This window comes from Sinohyriopsis cumingii, chromosome 1 (genome assembly GCF_028554795.1).
Source record: "Sinohyriopsis cumingii isolate HCF-2022 chromosome 1, ASM2855479v2, whole genome shotgun sequence".
NCBI classification, from domain to species: domain Eukaryota; kingdom Metazoa; phylum Mollusca; class Bivalvia; order Unionida; family Unionidae; genus Sinohyriopsis; species Sinohyriopsis cumingii.
In genome coordinates, this window is record NC_142961.1 from 64,724,555 (window position 1) to 64,743,768 (window position 19,214).

The following is a 19,214-nucleotide window of genomic DNA, read 5'->3' on the forward strand; positions in this document are numbered from 1 at the left end:
CCAATAATTTTCTGAAACCTTGTCTTTTTAGGTACAAGCTTGGATAGCAAGTAATAATGAGTGCAGGGCCACTGGTTGTAGAAATCATCCTGACATTTGTTCTAGCAGCATTCTTCCTCCATCGTTATGGTGACCTGAGGAAGCAGCATAAGCTGGTCACGCTGTTCACATTCATCGCTTGGTACTTCTCCTTTATGATCATCTTCATCCTGCCACTAGATGTATCCTCAGTGAGTACTTTCAGATGTAAATTTTATTTATTGCATGTCATTTAAGAGCATGTTAAAACAGCTATATCAAATACTCTTGATGGGTCAGACTTTTGTGTAGGGAGGAGTCTAGAGATCCCAGAAAAAAATTATCAACCATGGATGGGTGAATTCTTACCTTGTATTGGTCAAAACCTGTGATCCACAGAGTTGCAGAGCAAGTGTGCTACCACTGTGCTGTCATAATTTATGTTGAATTATGTACAATATTAACTTGTTTCTCACTTCAGCTTTTTGAAACTGGTTCAAGAGGTCTAGCTCTTCTTCATAGCCATCATTGGACATATTTTAAAATGCACAGGATATATTCCAGAAATGCTTTACCTCTCCTACATTGGAAATACATCATATTTCTCAGATTTATAATAATTGTTCATGAAATCTTTCAATTTCAATAATTAAAATACCAGTAGAATTATTATGTATCTTTATCCAATGAATCTTACTATTAGTTTCTTCAAATCAGAGTTTGCTTCTTTTGTAATGATTTTAACCATTCTTTTCATGTTTATAGAACTCCAAACTACCAAAACAATTTTAAAATCCAATATATATACCATCTTCTTTCAAAAACAATAGAAACATAAAATTTTATTTATGCTTTGAAACATGCAACAGTGCCCCAGTTAACTTTTTGACCTATTGGGTTTCACTCATAAAATTTAAATTAATTGATTGAAATCAGATTTTTACCAAAATAATTGGTACTCATTTCAAAATTGAAAAGTATTCAGTGATTTTTGTTTTATGTTGTCAAGCAAATTGAATTTCTCGGCACGCATATTATCTTTGGCAACACTTTCTACCAAGGGTTTCTGTACATTTGGTGTGCCCTCATTGGACCAAATATTTTTCATTTTGTATTTGAAACAATGCATATATCTCAGCCATTTTTCTGTATTTTTTTATTAAATTATGTCTAAGCATGGTAATGATTGTCTTGTCTCCATCATTTTTTGGGACAGTTGAATGCAGCATAATTAATTATTTTAGGACACTTTAATAGAGCAGGATTAATGAATTTAGGACAGTTTAATAGAGCAGGATTCATGATTTTAGGACAGTTTAATGCAGCAAAATTCATGATTTTAGGACATTAATAGAGCATGATTCATGATTTTAAGACAGTTAAATGCAGAAAAATTCATGATTTTAGGACAGATTAATATAGCAGGATTCATGATTTTAGGACAGATTAATAGAGCAGGATTCATGATTTTAGGACAGTTTAATGCAGTGTTATTCATGATTTTAGGACAGATTAATAGAGCAGGATTCATGATTTTAGGACAGTTTATTGCAGCAAATTTCATGATTTTAGGACAGATTAATATAGCATGATTCATGATTTTAGGACAGATTAATAGAACAGGATTCATGAGTGTAGGACAGTTTAATAGAGCAGGATTCATGATTTTAGGACAGATTAATAGAGCAGGATTCATGATTTTAGGACAGTTTAATGCAGCAAAATTCGTGATTTTAGGACAGATTAATATAGCAGGATTCATGATTTTAGGACAGATTAATAGAGCAGGATTCATGATTGTAGGACAGTTTAATAGAGCAGGATTCATGATTGTAGGACAGATTAATAGAGCAGGATTCATGATTGTAGGACAGATTAATAGAGCAGGATTCATGATTGTAGGACAGATTAATATAGCAGGATTCATGATTTTAGGACAGTTTAATAGAGCAGGATTCTACAGATTTATAAATTCTATCTGAGAGGGTTGATATTGATGATGGACTGTCATTTGGATGGAGAAAGCTTAGAATTCTTGAATTTTTCAGTAGACATTCAGGCTTTGCAGATTTCTTCCTTGTTTCCACATCGTTAGAGTGTATCTGCTATTATCTGAATGCCTGATTTTATGCAAGACATGAGCATGCATGCATCATGTCAGTTGCAGCAATAAAAGTTAGATGGTTTACTGTACTTATTTGCATACTAAGCATATGCTTTTTTTATTAGATTTTATCAGTTGTGTAAGTGGCATCAGAGACAAAATTATACCAGACATTTGAATTAGCCGTTTGTTTACACAAATATTTGCTGAAAAACATTGATATTTTGTTTGAAAGAAAAATGCTTTTGTATGTGCTATGCATTCTGGACTAATACATTGGGTACTTAACTGTTTTAATTGAGTGAAATAAGTGGATGTGCTGCTTATCTGGGGCACTGATGCAAAACAAGTTTTTCCTGTAATTAAAGACATTATTTACAGTAAATTATTTTCATTTTAAGGCACATTCCTGCAAAATATGAGCATTACAAATTTGAACTGCATACTAACCAGTGTGATGTATATGAATTTCAGACATTTTTTCGCCAATGTGTTCAAGATAGAAGACACAAAAGAATTACAGATATAACTACAACAAATGCCACTCCAACTGGAAATGGCACAACCACTGTTGCATTTACAACAAGCACTGCAAACCATACAGAAACCACATTTCATGCCAGGCTGTTTGGGGAAAACCCAGATGACAGTGATGGATGTGAGGCCCCAGTAAGCCATGTGCCTGACCATGTACTTCCAGCACTGTGGCATGTTGTCTACTGGACATCACAGTTTTTAACATGGTAAACATATCATCTTTTTATCTTACAAATTTATGAAAATTATGGTACATGTTTTAAGTGAAGTTTTTGAAAGGCTGGTATCTTTTCTTGCTTGCATCCTATTAAGGGACATTTAAATCTCTACAGATCTGTTTGCATATAAATTTTAATAAACAATGTTTCCAAGGCTTTCTAAAATCTCAAAATTTGATGTGTTTTTATCTTAGAGACAGCATTTTCATGCATCACACATTTATTATAATTCAGGTCATCATACTGTGCATTAAATTGGTGGAGCAGAAAATTGAGAAATTTAGTAGTTCCTGACTTGGCCCTACAATATAAGATGTTGACCCTGATATTTATATTGTTTGGGTGTGACATCTTATTTCCAGTACAAACATTCTTGTGTAACATGTTCTCAGGTTGACTAACTGAGGAACTAGAGGCCAAACTTTCAAGAATATCTCACACATTTGCCAGTTCATATTGACTCTGTATATTTATATTGTTTGGATGTGACATCTTATTTCTAGTACAAACATTCTTGTGTAACATGTTCCCAGGTTGACTAACTGAGGAACTAGAGGCCAAACTTTCAAGAATATCTCACACATGTGCCAGTTCATATTGACACTGTTCCACAGATTAAAATCATATTGCTTTAGTTGGACTATATGTACTCTTTTGTCCTTTTCCTGATGGAATAAAATAGTAAAATTTATATCAACAGAACTTGTAAATGCACACACTTACTGATGTCTGACCTTTATTCCATAAAGAAAAAGATATCAGAATATGTATAGTCCAACTAAAGCAATCAGACTTCAGTCTGTGGAACAGTATCAGTATGGGCTGCCAAGTATGGGAGATGTTCTTAAAAGTTTTGCTTCTAGTTCCCTGGTCATTCAGTTGGAGAACATCCCACACAACATTGTTTGTGCTGTAAAATGTTGCACTCAGGAAACAAATATCAGGGTGGACACTAATCTTAGACTGAGATGTAAATATAAGTGCCATCAGAATCTGTTATCCACTGAAATAAATGCGAAGAAAGTATTTACTCATAATCATGATATCCCTGACCAATGGGAGCAAATTTGGAGTAGCCTTTCTAGATATACAGACTGGTATAATACCAGAGTTGGTCAAGTCTGAAAATCAGATCTTGGTATGGCCGAGTTACTTTTCTTTGAGATGCGTCCACATACTATGTTTCATGAGTATAGGTCATCCAAGAAATTGAGGGTGCAATGAACAAATAGATGAATAAATGAAAGTCACTCAGGTGTAAAAATTAGGTTACAGTAGCATAGCTTTATGTGGTTGAGTTACAGCCCATGACAACATCACATGCTAAGTTTTATGAATAGGTTAAAGTATCCAAGATATTGAGTATGTAACAAATGGATGGCTGAAAACACAAAAGCCACTTAGTGTGAAAATGAGGTCGAAATGATTTAGTTATTAATATAGGAGGATTATTCAGCTTTAAATGCTTCCACATGGCAATTTTCACAAGTGTATGTGATAGGTTTTGTGATATTGATGATGGAATGAACAGATAGTTACATGAAAATATCAAAATGTCAGTCAGGGTCACATAGATTTAGTGATGGCATGATTGAGTTTCACTTTTCAGGATGCATCCACATAGAAACTTCTGTGAGCTTTGGTGGAATAGGGTCCAGTATAATGAGGGTGTAAACTAGAATTGAAAGTGTTTTTAGGCCAACTTGCTGAATTTTTACACCCAAAATCTAATCTGTTTTATAGTATTGAGAATTAAAGGAAGGAAGAATTTCTTTTCATTGGTCTCTGGATTGCCCCCATATATTCCAGTAGATTTTATATCAGGGATATATGAGAACAAAAAATTAAAACGAATAAAGAATAATTAGAAATGTACTACCTTTTTCAGGCTGCTATTACCAATGATGCAGTCATATTCCCGTGCTGGGGACTTTAGTGTAGCCGGGAAAATAAAGTCAGCTTTGATACAAAATGCTATCTACTATGGAACATATCTGTTGATATTTGGAGTATGCTTGATCTATGTTGCTGCCAGACCTGATCTTCATATTGATGCGTAAGTATCCAGGAAGTCGTCCATCCAAAATTTAATCAGTTTTCACACGTTAGTTTTCAGGAGCATGACAGTTAAATCCATTATTATGACTGTCATATTTGATGTTTTCACACTGGGATGAATGAGGGTATTAAAATCTGATTGTGTGTGTGTGTGTATTAGAATTTACATATTTATTTCCACAACTTATTGTTTATGCAGAGATTTCAACCATTAGGATATGATTTAGGTTGGTTTGTTAGTGTACACAACAATCATAGAATTCTGGTCTACCTACTTGGGGAAGGGTTGAGATGTGTTTTGTTTAGTGTTTGATTTCAGGATCAAGGTAATAGTTGTAGGAAATTTATGTTATGGTTTTGGTTAAATATTTTTTCATTTGCTTGTATTTTCTAAACTCTTAATGAATTTTATTCATACATGGATGAATTAGTATCAGTCTAAGACAGTGATATGCACTTTAACCTATTTTGACATTAGTGTCAAGAACAAATTCATATAAAATGAGCATTAAGTTTTGTTAAAATTTTATTCACTTATATTTCCTGACCCCCTTGATGAAATTTTTGTCATACTTGGATTTAATCATTATAAAGCTTAAACAATTTATTTGGTGACATGCACTATACCTCCTTTTATCTTGGGGTCAAGGTCACAGTAATATTAAATGTGCATTTAAGTTTTGGTTAAAGTTTTCTTATTTGCTTATTTTGTCTAAACTTCCTCATATATAGGATTAATTATCATGAAGATAAGACCATTCTGTTACATGGTCTATCACCCTTTTAATACTGGAGAAAAGGTCATAATCATAGAAAATTTGTGTTAAAAGTTTGCTACATGTTTTTTCATTTGTTTTCACTGTGCAGAAATTGATGTGAATGAAGTTCTACATCTTGGACAAGTTTTTCCCAAAATTGTATAATTATTTTCATTTGCTCATGTTACCTAGTTTTGAAACACCATATTAGGGCAACATTTATTCCATATGAATGGAGATTGTGTCTCATGGATACGGTGTAAAAGAATTTCACTTTTTGTTGTTCAGAAAAGGATGTCAGATATCAATGAGATCTTTGTCCTGCAGTATGCTCAACATCATTGGAAATATCCACTGTTGTTGTTTTGATTTGTTGCCTTATGGCACTGCAGCATGATTAGGTTATTTAGAGCATATGCAATTGGAGTAAAGTGACTTGCCCAAAGACACACCACAGAAGCTGACCAATCCTGGTCCGATGATAGGATCCAAATCTGGACCCTTTCAGTTCCAAGTCTGGTATGCTTACCCATGCTGGTCCAGTGAAAGAATTTGAACCCTTATCCTTTCATTGACAAGTCCAGCATGGTAACCATTGAGCCAACTTGTCTCACTGCTAACTGATGCTGTGATTGTATGATAACAGAGACACCAAAGAACATATCTTTTTTACTATGTTGAACATGAAGATCAGTAAATGAAAACCAATCATTAATTGATTTGATATGCAACAGGACACCATTTTAGTTTTTTCACTAAATATTATGAAATAAAGTAGAGGACATTCCAAATTAATCATCAGTTTGAGAGATTTCAGCTGACAGAAATTTGTTACATTCTTGTTTTGTAGTTTTAATGGGTTAATATTCTTAGTTTTCCTGACCGTTGATACAGCCATGAAATCTAATGAATACATAATAATGGACATGAACAAAACTGGTTTTTCAGCTTGAACAAAGGCTGGAAGAAGAAAAAAAATAACATTTTTGAGAATGAGTTGTGACACTGACCATTTCTGGATTTATTTAAGGTGAATTCAGAGCTATTTTTAATAATATTTTCCAGGTTACAGAGTAAAAATTCCATACACAAATGGTTGTTTACATAGTCTCGTAGCATGTACTTTGTATGAAGCTGAGCTATCATAAACATGTAGATGTCATAAATTAAACACTGCTTGATTTAGACAGTGTTTGCTATTTTTTCATTGCTGTCCTTATTTCACAAGAATGCAAGATGTGACATTCTGAGACCTAGCTAATTTATAAAATTCCAAAAACTTGGAAGTTCTTTGCCTCAGTCCTTTTTATGATTTGTATCATGAACTGAGTCAACAATGTACTTTTCTTGATAGTTGAAATGTTATGAGATTGGCATAACATTTATCCAGTTTTTGACCTAGGACATGAATGTTTCATCGAAACGTGGTGAACTAAGGCATGAATGTTTTATCTAAACATGGTGAACTAAGGCATGAATGTTTTATCTAAACATGGTGACCTAGGACATGAATGTTATATCTAAACATGGTGAAGAATAATTTGATTATTATTTATTTTGATCTGTGAAGTAAACTTTTACTTTTGAAAATGAATTTCCTATGTATTGCATAGCTGCCAAGTGTCCCATTTTTTTCCATATTTGTTCCATATTTTGGACCTGAATAAGGGTCTGCATTTTTTGTTGTTGTTGCTAAAATATGTTTTTTAATTTAGAATGGGTACTTGGTTCCATTCTGATAGAAATGTATCACATGTATATAGGAATACAGTTCTACAATATGATTGGTTCATTCGAAATTGAGGCTACCATGCCTGTTTTTATTTGCCATATTGGATTTTGCAAACAGTTACCGCTGTCACTGTATATCATCTTCATAATATTCAATCGTGTTGAATAGGAAAGCAGAATATTCAGAATTTTCTCCAGGAAAGAGAAGAAAACAGAACTGGAAGGACAATTGTGCCATCTTGTTTAGATTTGTGAAACCATCTGGTAAAGGAGAAAACTTAGTTTTACAAATTGTGTAATGTGATTTTGCTGTTGGGCATGGAGGCACCCATAAAATACAAGAACACGAAAAAGCTAATAAACATCAGGTTGCTGCTTCATCATACACAGCTCAGTCTGAACTTATGATGTATATAAATACCAGAGAAAACCTTGATGTAATTCGAATGAAATTTGATTTATTAAATTTCTTTTAGAAATGAACCTTCCTCTTTCAGTTACTAGTGTTGCTGGCGATTTATTTCTGCATGTTTTCCAGACAGTAAAATCGCAAAGGATTATTTGTATAGTAGAATGAAAACAGTTCAGTAAGAAAATCACACTGAATTGAGATCATTAATGAAAGTTGGTACATTGGAATTGATAATGATTGGGGAAAAAACAAGGTGTGAAAAAGGGCTTCTATAAACTCTTGCACCTTCTGAATGGGCACCTGAATGGAACATGGTGCCCATGCAGAAGGTACACAGGTGCAACACATACATATTTGACATTAAATAATTATGTAAGGCACTGTCCTGCTTAACTGATCTGATGGTTGTATATGTTGTAAATAGTTACATATGCATTTAATTTTTTTTTAAAATCAGTATTTGTTTCTGAAAATCAGTATTTTTGTCACAAGCAGTCAGTATTTCTGTTGGCAGCTATGTATGTTGCTATTTTAGATCCAAGAAGCAAATAATTCATACATCATGATGATCCAACTTTGTGATTAATTGTTGCCCATATAAATAATGTTTTACTGATTTGTAATGCATTTCTCTTGGATTTATTGCAGAGGGAAGGAAATCTGCACTGAATTCATGTTATCCAGTAAGCTAACAAGTCGCACTGAATTCATGTTATCCAGTAAGCTAACAAGTCCAACTAACCAAATCTTACATGCTATTTTACAGTGAGAAATTGAAAGTAATTGGTGTTACAGCCAGCAACACATGGGGTTTATTTCTGCTAGTCTTGCTGCTTGGTTATGGACTTGTAGAAGTCCCAAGGTATGTTTGGAATAATGCCAACCATGCATACACACTGTCAAGGACTTTGTTCAAGATTGCAAAACAGAGCACAGAAAAGACTGAAGCAGAAGAGAATCTGGAGGATGTTTTGGAGGTTTGTTCAATTTACACTTTTTCCTTGATAAACATTATTCTTGATGATTTATGATCTATTAATGAGTCTAATTTGTTTAACAATATTTGTTTTCACCACTTCTGATGTAATATTTATTTTCAGGGTTCTTTTGTTTTTGGGTCCTAATATGGTCTTTTTTGTGCCACTTGGAAGATTTGTTGTATACTGTATATTCACTATTTTTCATGAGTACCAAATTTTCATGGATTTGATGGTTCCTACTAACTTTGAATTTAAGTACCCAGTGATTAATGACCAATTAGATTTTTGCTTTGAAACCCTTGTCTTCAAAACACCTGTTAAAGATGGATGCAACCATTATCTCATGATCAGAGCACAGAGGCAGTATTTGAAATACACTGAGCCTATCTGAAAAAGGTCTCACTTGTTTTCACCAATTTATGCATGTTGCAGAACAGAGAGGTCAACTAAGATTTTGCAAAATTTGGTCAGGAATTTGGAGTTCAGAAGAAGGATGGTTTTCATCAACCAGATTTTTAGCATGCAAATGAATAAAAAGTGAAACTATCAAACACATTTCCTTCTTTTTAATGAAAAAATTTACATTATCTCATCAGATCATTTCTTTCACATTAATTTCTTGACATCCATACTCGGGGCCCCAAGTGGCTGAGTGGTCTGAAGCGCTCTCCGTTACGGATCACTGCCATCTCACCTCTGTCTGCATGGGTTTGAATCTAGGATTCAGCCAATGTGGGTATGTGAGAAAGCTTGCCAGTAGCTTCTCGTGGGTTGGTGGTTCTTCCCGGGGTTTTCCCGGGTTCTTCCTCCACCATTAATACTGGCCGCCATGCATAGCCTATCTTGTGCTGAAATATGGCGTTAAACCCCACAACAACAACAACATCCATACTTTCTTTATATGTACCACATACATTTGCAACATTTCTTAGGAAATCTTTGCCTGGATTATAGTTGTTACAGTCATCGTTTTTTATCTTAACACTTACGAGGTGATATTATATTGTTGGGCCAAGGTTTCTTCTGAGTCAGCCTGAACGTTTCTCATCACTGTCATCATCAGTGCTGTTGTTGTCATTAATACAACAGTAAAACCAGTCTTAAGAGATCAACAAAAAGTGGTGTCTCAAGACAGTTAGTCTGTCATAACAGGTTTGTGCAAAGGACTAGTTTCCAAGGTCAAAATTCAACACTTTAAGAAGGACCAAACCCAACAATCATTGTACATGTATTGTTTTCTTTATTCATAGTTCTTGTTAAAAATGTTGCATGTATTCCTGTGCAAATTATTTTATGTAGCAACATGTAGATATACATCTCTTAAAACATTCATGTCTATATTTGCAGCTGACAAGTACATGTATTACAATATGAATTTCAGAATGTAACTACAGTAGTAATTATTTGTCCTCTCCTTAAAATTACTTCACTTCTTTCAATTACTTGTTTCTTTCTGCTAATATTAGAATTTTAATGTTATCTGTTTATAGTTGTAATAATGACTCTACCTGTTTTGCTAAGGCTTTCAGTAAATATGGAATTTATGTGCCAATGAATGAACTTATCCAGAAAAAGTATAAATTTATTTCGAGACAACAACCAGTGGCTTAATTCACCAACAACATAAATGGATTAAGTCTGTAAACAATGGGTATAACTGGCTGCACTAATGTGAACTAATGATAGATTGGTGTGTGGATTGTAATCACTGTAACATGAAAAAAGCAACAAATAAGGCAACCCTTTTAATGATGACAATAAAATCAGGAAAATAATTATCACTTACAAGTATTAAAGACAAAAACCTCACTGGCATTATGGATTAACTCCAAAGGCAAGCCATGTGCTCTACTGCAACATTGAAATCCTTTCTAAAAGTTTCTCATTATGATGTTACTGATGTGTGGGTTTCCACAGAAGATAAGGAACATTAGAAATCTTTGAACTGTTTGTGTCCATGACTATTCTATTTGAAGAAAGAATGGTTAATCTCAATGGGTATTGACATAAGTTCAACGGTAGTTGGTGATGTATACTTTAGTTTAGTTTACTGTATATGACAAATAACACCACTGGCATTATCTGTAAAAATGAGGAAACTGGTAACCAGCCTCCATTTTTTAAAATTATTTGTTGTTTAGAACATTAATTTTAATTTTTAAGTGTTTGTGGTTGCAAAGGATCAAAAAACGTCAGTGGCATTTGTCTTTGTTATTGCATACAGTTGTTCATGGCGGTGCTATTTATAACAATCTTCATTTTGATTGCAGACTATCTTAAGTGGTAATTAACAAAGAATTAAATAAAGTTCAATGACGTTAATTGTTTTACCTTGCATGAAATTAGCTTCTAAACTGTCTTCCCTGCTTAAGCCAGTTCATGATCACATGCAATCTTACTCTACATATACTACATTGAAAGCAAAGCATGAAAATAATTTTTTTTAAAAAATTTGAAATAATAATTTTGAATATCATGGAGATATCAGTGAGTGATGGGAGTGGTGGAAAACATTCCACATCTGGTGTTGAAAACTATCTTACAGGGGATGTTCACATGTATGTCAGTTAAAGAAGAAAGAGATAATATTTCCTCTCTGGCTCCTTTATCCTGTATACATTGGATTATTCACTCAGCCTGCAAAGATTGTAGCCAAAATCGTATGAATATCTTGCATATTTTAGCTATTGAGATGAAGACAGTTACTACCAGCCAATGTTTGATCAAAATTGCTACTAACTGACACATACGACAGCCATTTTGATTTTTGCAAAATTATTTCTGCTTTTAACCCACAATTAAACCATCATGATCACTTCTGTAAGATACTGTTTTTCTGGGTAGATAGAAATTTATATCGGTAAACTGCAATTTAAGCACTGGTAATTTTGTATCTCAGATACACTTGCAATGTCTGATTGTAATTCATTTGTAAAAATATACCCAAGAACTTGTGTCATGAAAGCAGTAAAAAAAAGTGTTTTGTGGTTCCAGAAAGTGACATCATACAAATGAGAATAAGTTATTTCCTCATATAAGCTTAGATATTTTTTATACAGGAAATTCCAATTTGAAGAAAAGAAAATAAAACACATTTTCTTTGTAGTATTTATTACAGTTGCAGACAAACAATAGTTGGAAGACTTCGCATCATTAGATATCATCACCACATAAATATGCACATACTCACATAATCACAACGCGCATATAATAAATTAAATAAACCAATTTTCTGTTTTTAAAATCGGGTGGTGGTGGTGGGGGTGTCTTTACAACCAGGATACTTTTTTTGCTCTAAAATTCTGTGTTTCCCTTTACCCTCATCTGTGCATTAGAGATGTGCACCTTTTTTTTGACCTCCTGTTCAGACAGCAGGGTTGTTTTTGCTCACTCTCCAATTCTGATACCAAGGGGATTTTAGAGAAACACTGTTCCAATACTCCTAATAATTTTTTTGTTCAACTTCTATGATGGATAGAATTAGTATTTGTCTTCTTCAAATTGGAGTGAGGGTATTCTTTTCAAGCCATTTGGCAGCCAGAAATTATTTGTTAAAAAATACAGCTCTCCATTTGAAGGTGAAGCAGGTGTTAGTAGTCTGTCTTCATCTTAACATGCATTAGATACTGGATGATATTGTGGTTCTGATGCTGGGTGATGTTATGGATGTTGTACACTCTTTAATGAGTGTTGTTTACAGCTTGTGCAAAGAATACAACGCTTCTCTGTGCTACTGTGTTTCTTAAGTCTGAACTCCATCAGCAAGGAGTTAAAAAGTTATTTACTGGACTTTGCATGCTTTTGGCTCATTCTTCCCAGAATCACAGATTCATTTCAACATTTTGTCTTTAGAAATGATTCTCACTTCCACACTATTCCGTTTGCTGGAGTAATAATGTCTTGGACTTTATATATGGAATAGAATCCAACTTCAAATGAAATGTTGGCACTGATCATGAACTACCCAATAATCTTTAATCAAGATGGCTTGAACATTCTTTGTCAATATAAAGAGGTGTACTATCTTTTTTTCTTCATCATGCATCTCTTTGATTCACTGAACTTCAGATGAATTGAGTCATTAAGTTTCATGTAGTTTTCCTTTGTAAATTAGTATATTAAACTCTCTTACAGCAGTTCTCAAAGGACCTTTCAATAAAAAGATCTCCATCTTGCTTTAAGATTAGTAAAAATTACGTTTTTAAAAAAACAAGTGTTGGGGGTTTTGCAAGTTTAAAAAAAATCGTGTTAGATGTGTTCTGACAGGAATGTATCTTTGGGGTATTGTAGTGTAATTTCATTCAGTTCTGACCTATTAACCAGTTACTTCTGGTGTTGTAGCTCAGAACAAAATACAGACTTCAAGCCATCAAATAGCAACTGTTGATTTCAATTGTACATTCACAGGCATGTGTTTCGATAACTAACTGACCACTAATTGTTTTCCACAATGAACTGCGTTTTGGACTGTCATCATGCAAAGATGTGTTTAATATTTACTCCCCTTCATATAATTTACCTTTATAACAGCGGTGGGTATAAAGATCTTATCTGGCTTGACTGGAATGGCTATGCATTTTTCATAGCATATTAGCAGGGCCCCAGGTTGCCGAGTTGTCTAAGGTGCTCATCTTCACAAATCATTGACATCTCACCTATGTCCAGCTGGATTTGAATCTCAGCTTGACCAAGGTGTGTGTGTGAGAAAACTTGCAAGTAGTTCTTTGTTGGTCAGTGGTTCTTTCCAATGTTGTTCCAGGTTATGCTGCTACCATATATACTGGCCACCATGTATAGAATACCATGTGCTGAAAAATGGTGTTAAAATGAACAAATCCAGTCTAAGCATATTAATATTTCTGTACATTTACAGAGAAGTATTCATTTGTTTAAGAGAACAGAATAACATGAAGATTTGAAGTCTGTCACTGTGTTTAGAAATTATGCAGTATATGCTGTTGATTTTAAGGCTGCTTTTTTGTTCTTAATGATCTGATATTTTCGATAACAGTGGTGTCATTTGTTTGTTTTTATTTTAGTAGAAGGGGAATTTGGGCCAGAACATTATCAGAATCAAAATCATTCATTAGACTAACAAGTTTTAGAGGCTAGACTGCCCGGTTTAAAGCCTGACTCACAATTTTTTATGACACCCATATCAGAATATTTGCATAGTTTTAATCTCTTATACTTTCAGGAGATAAAGAAAGCCTCAGAAAATATTAGATACAATCACCCACTGAGGCAACATATAGATACCATTCTTCTAAAGGTAAGAAACTTTCTACCCATCACATCATCACATAATATTCAAATTAATTCCCATTTGTACTTGAATTTACTTTGGATCCATTTGCAAACAACTCGGAGAATGTTGTTTATTTTTTGTCCTTACTATATAGACCCCAACCTAACAGCATTTTATGCAATGCCAGATCTGGGTCTGTGCAGTATATATATATATGAAGTACTATCACATCATACCACAAGCTAGTTGCAATACAATATATTCAAACCACTCCAGTAGCCTCATTGGTAAGAGCATCTACCTTGGATGCCGGAGGTCATAAGTTTGAACCACAGCCAAGTCATACCAAAGACATAAAAAATGGTACTAGCAGCTGGCTCGCTAGGTGCTCAGCATTTAAAGGTTAGTGTTAGGACTGGTTGGCTTGCTGTCATGATAATGTGACTGGGTCAGACATCATCATGCTACCTGTCTGCAGCATGATGCCCCAGTGCTAGATATTACTAGATATTACTAAAAGCTGCCTCACTGCAGACATCGTAGTTATATGACTGAAAAATTGTTAAAATTCCAAATCACACACATGATATGTTCAGCTTGTTTCTTAAAATTCATTTGTAGTAAACACTTCTGTAAGATCCATATTCATATTATTGACATGCTCTTGATTCCAGCATTTTTTTTATACATGTTTGCATAGATATTACTTTGAATAATTTATATGTGCCTAAGATCACAGAAGTCACAAGTGGATATGTTCATTGATCTTACATGTTGGTGAATTATTAAACATTATACATGTTATGAAAAACATTCACAGGCCACAACTTGATAGGTGGGAAAATAAAAAAGTTCTAGATTGTTTCCATGTTGGCAGATGAAATATATTCTTCCAACCATCAAAGAAAAATATTAAATTAACCATAAAATCATATAATAATTAGGTTTTGTAAGAAAATATTATTTGTACATTAAATGACCTTAACCTTCTAGTGTAAAACTGAAGATGTACATAAGAATAAAAGAACAAATTTAGTTCAGTTCAGTCATTCATAGAATCTAATTGAATGGTAATTTGATTTTTAGTTCCGATCTTATAAAGAATCATTTTGGGTTAGAGGAGGACCCTGGCATTTCAACCTCAGCTTCTCTAGACTGACATATACAATATCTTATGAGGAGAATTTTTAGTCCATTATATATGATTTATGTAAGTTTTCTCTCTAGGAAAGAAAATAGTAATATTAATCAATTAACTTATTTTGCTGATAAAATGACATAAGTCTTTCCATCAGTGTCCCGAGTCTATGCGCAAGACAGTTAGCCGTAATGTTGATGACTATGAGGATTACAACAAAACATATGACGTCCCTTCTGAGAAGGAGCTGGTCAAGCTTCATCGAACAGTAATGTTTGCAACCCAGACACACAAGCGACATCAGACTCAGTGGAACAGTCTGATGGAGAAGGCACTCCTGCTTGAGGATATTTTAATGAATGAGGGAAGCTTTGAAAAGAGGTTCAAGCATTCTTTGTCAACTGATGAGACTTCTGCACTCCTCCGAACCATTTACACTCCAACAGTTGGTAAGTCTTGAGCATGGTGTATTGATGAGTTGGCTTCATGATCGGATATTGAGACATGTATTTCTTTACCAGCAATACTGACAATCTCAACTATAATGTTAAGATTTTGTTTTGAAATTCTATATCAACCTTCTGACAGTCATTTACAAGGAGGGTACAGCATAGTACATTTTGCATGTGAGAGTAGTTTAAGGAACCCTTGTATGAAATATTAGATGACAAACATCATGACACATTAACAACTCTAATGTTGATTTGTTGTCATTAATGTCATGGTGCAAGTTGACGCAATAGAGTTGATCAAGCTGGTTATGTACAGTAGATGCTGAGGAAAGAAATTGTAGGAAAATTAGTTTGTAGTGGTTAGGAATCTTGCATGTCATATGTGTAAAAATAAATTCTGTTTTAATAAACCTTATACATGTAAAAATTGAGCATGTAAAGAAGTGAGAGAGGTATCAATTAAAAATGTATTTCTTACGACACTCCAACAAAATTAATATGTATGGCCAGCATACTGTGTGATGTCGTGACTCTATTCATAAGAAATATTAATTGAGAAATAACAGGAATAAAGGGACTGGTCATGCAGGTGGACCTTCAGAAATATTTTGTAACTAGAAAATGATTAAGATGAATTCACACATATTTGTGAAATTAGGTAATGATTTAATTAAATTCCTCACTTAAAAAAGAAACAATAATGTTTGGTTGTATCTGATTCTCCTAATTGATTTATCTCTGCAGTCATGCCATTTACATACAGTCAAACCTGTCCTAATGGTCACCTGAATTCAGCAGTCACCTGGTTACAATGGCCATTCCAGTTGCTCACCAGAAATTTTTCTATATAAATGTCATGTAATTAGTGGTCACATGTCTTCTGCATCCAGTAGCCATGTGTTTTTTTTAACCAGACGGTGGTTGCACCTGACTTACTAGCGCATATCAGAAGTTAGCGCTCCAAGTATGCAAATGAAATTTATTTTGTTTGATGAGTAAGGCATGGTTTATGTAGAGGTATATTATCTGAATCAATGTTTAAACATTTCATAATCGATTGTACTTTGTAATCCAGTGAAAGTCAAAGGTGTCTTCATTTTGCCATCAATATCCCATGTGTTTAGGAATCTGAGTCTCCTTAAGATCCTTCCCACCGCATTTGTAATATTTGGACATTTATGTAGTTTCCAAGACAGAGGCCTATTAAAAACTTGGAATTCACCACCACTCTGCACTGGTGGCATAGGGTAGTTGCATAACAGTGGGCCTAGCAAACTTAAACAATATTACATCAAATCATATCTATATGAAATCAGTAGGAAAATTTATTTAATTTCTGTGAAATTTTGAGTATTGTAATTGCTATATGTCTTTAATCTATTTACAGATGAGATGAAACTTTGTTGTTGATGAAATTTGAGCTGGTACTCACCATTTGCATTGCTAGTCACATGACTACACCAATCTTGCAACCTACATGTCCATGTAGATGTGTGATATCAACAATAAACCCCTTTCTAATGTTGTTATACAAAAATTGGAAAATATTATAGGAGAGTCACATATTGTTTGTAAAAGAATGAATGGACACGTAATTCTCAACATATTTAATCAGAGTACATTGACCAGAAACCTGTTGCTTTTGCAGCAACTTGGAGAAAGTAAGATTCATCATGAATGGAATACGTATTGACAATGGTTTTGTTGTATCACATGACTACCATGTTGACATGTTTTCTCTGCCTGATGAATCTGGCTTTGCAGTAGCGAATTCCAACTTTTTGATGGGCAATTGACTCCAACCCTGCACTTCATCTTAAATGTCTAAATATCAAAAATGGGGAGAGAAAGGTCAGGGGAAACTCGTGATTAATGTTTTAGGTGCTATTAACAATAACCCTAGGAAGCTTTTCATTCACTAATCATCAAAGGTCACAAACAAAAGCCGAATGTCTTTTGATCTCTGTGAGTTTGAACAACAGCTTCATACATCAGTTGTTTAAAGTTAAAGTGTGAACACATGTTCACATGCCCAACAAAGCATCATGTGTTTCACAATTACACATAAGCTGTCAATTGGGAATTTTATTTAGGAGCCATTTCACCTGATAATGAGATTAAAGTGTTTGTGTGTGTATAAGAGAGGGAGAGAGATGAGTGCATGACACAGTAATTGTTATTTTCTTGATTGTTGCTAAATAGCTAAACTAAATACATGTATCTTGGTAGCATACTATTAGTGCTAGTAATGTGAAATAATAATAATGATACTACTACTAATAATAATGCTAAATTTTGCTCTTTGGTTCATAGTACATAAATTTGTCTTCAGGGTGGTTGCTGTAATCAAGTTTTACTGTATATAACTGGATGAGAACAAAGATCTGTCGATATAAGGTTATTCATTGAGAGTAGTTGTAACACATTCCTTCAATGCCATCAGCTACCAAGGGTTGAATAAATTATCAGGTTTGACAGTAAAAGAGAAAGCATTCTTGCCACAAATATTCGAGTCAAGACTGTTTTGTACCAAAATCAAACATGCAGAGTGTGAGGTTCACATCATGTTTTGCTAGTTTGATGTGTGCTTAACTTTTATGAAAGAGTGTCTTGGGTTAGATCTTTGGTGGCAGCCCCACTTCATCCTGTTACACGTGTCCTATTTGTTATGTTCCAGAGTGGTATTGGAAGTGTATGTTGGAGCCATGGGTGATGCGTGGCCTGGCAGTCATCCTTATTATCATCTCCTTCATGGTGGTCTGGTCTGAGTGTCTCTTCTTCATCAAGCAACCTGTCCTTTCCATCTTTGCCATCTTCATCGATCTGGCCAAAGTCAATTATGACTATGTTTACATTGAGGTAATTTAACTTTGTAGCAGTGAGTAACTTTGTAAAAACTTTATGTACCATTATTATGCAGATACAATTGTCCCTTCTTTTCATGAAGCAAAACAGTTGTTTGGTGTTATTTTGCGAAGTCAGAAAAAAGTACACATTGCTGTTCATACCTTTGTAGGAGTCAATTAAATAATTGTTTTAAGACAGAATCTTGCAGTGTTAAATCAGCTGAATTGCAAATTGGTTAAACATAATTATTGATGACAGGCATAAAAGAACATAATAAGACTGATGATATATATGTTAAAGTTCAAAGCACCTGATTTATGAAACCAATGAGCAGGAGAGCATCCTGTTGACCATTTCTCTGCCAAATGTATTACCATTCACATTCAGAAATAACCATTACTACCTTTGAATCTAGCCCTAACTTAAGGTGGCGCTCTACAGTTTAGTATTTTGCATAGGGTTGGAATTTTAAAGAAAAAGAATTTCCCCGGCTTTTCTCACTGGTTATACTGGCTATTTAAAAAAGACCTTGTATATCTTAGGTATAAGTCAAAGAACCTTTAATTCCCTTTATTATGGTGTATGATTGATGGGTGTAATATGGGTTATAGAGTATACAGCTTGGTCTCACTCCAGATGTGCACCTTTCAAAAAAGTGTTAGCTCCACTTGGTCATTTTCACTTCTTGAACTTCAGAGGTAAATTGTATAAAA

At 34.0% G+C, this 19,214-nt stretch overlaps 1 protein-coding gene across 3 annotated transcripts in view; it reads left to right on the forward strand.

Moving 5' to 3' along the window:
* LOC149807010 (G protein-coupled receptor-associated protein LMBRD2-like) overlaps positions 1-19,214 on the forward strand; it is a 73,051-nt gene that overhangs the window by 8,378 nt on the left and 45,459 nt on the right. For all 3 annotated transcript variants that reach the window (XM_089960615.1, XM_089960628.1, XM_089960622.1), the window contains 7 exons: positions 32-230; positions 2,597-2,865; positions 4,766-4,933; positions 8,603-8,813; positions 14,014-14,088; positions 15,360-15,651; positions 18,332-18,513. In XM_089960615.1, coding sequence (XP_089816741.1) covers positions 57-230; positions 2,597-2,865; positions 4,766-4,933; positions 8,603-8,813; positions 14,014-14,088; positions 15,360-15,651; positions 18,332-18,513 — 1,371 coding nt within the window. In that variant the 5' untranslated portion in view covers positions 32-56. The remainder of the gene's footprint in view (positions 1-31; positions 231-2,596; positions 2,866-4,765; positions 4,934-8,602; positions 8,814-14,013; positions 14,089-15,359; positions 15,652-18,331; positions 18,514-19,214) is intronic.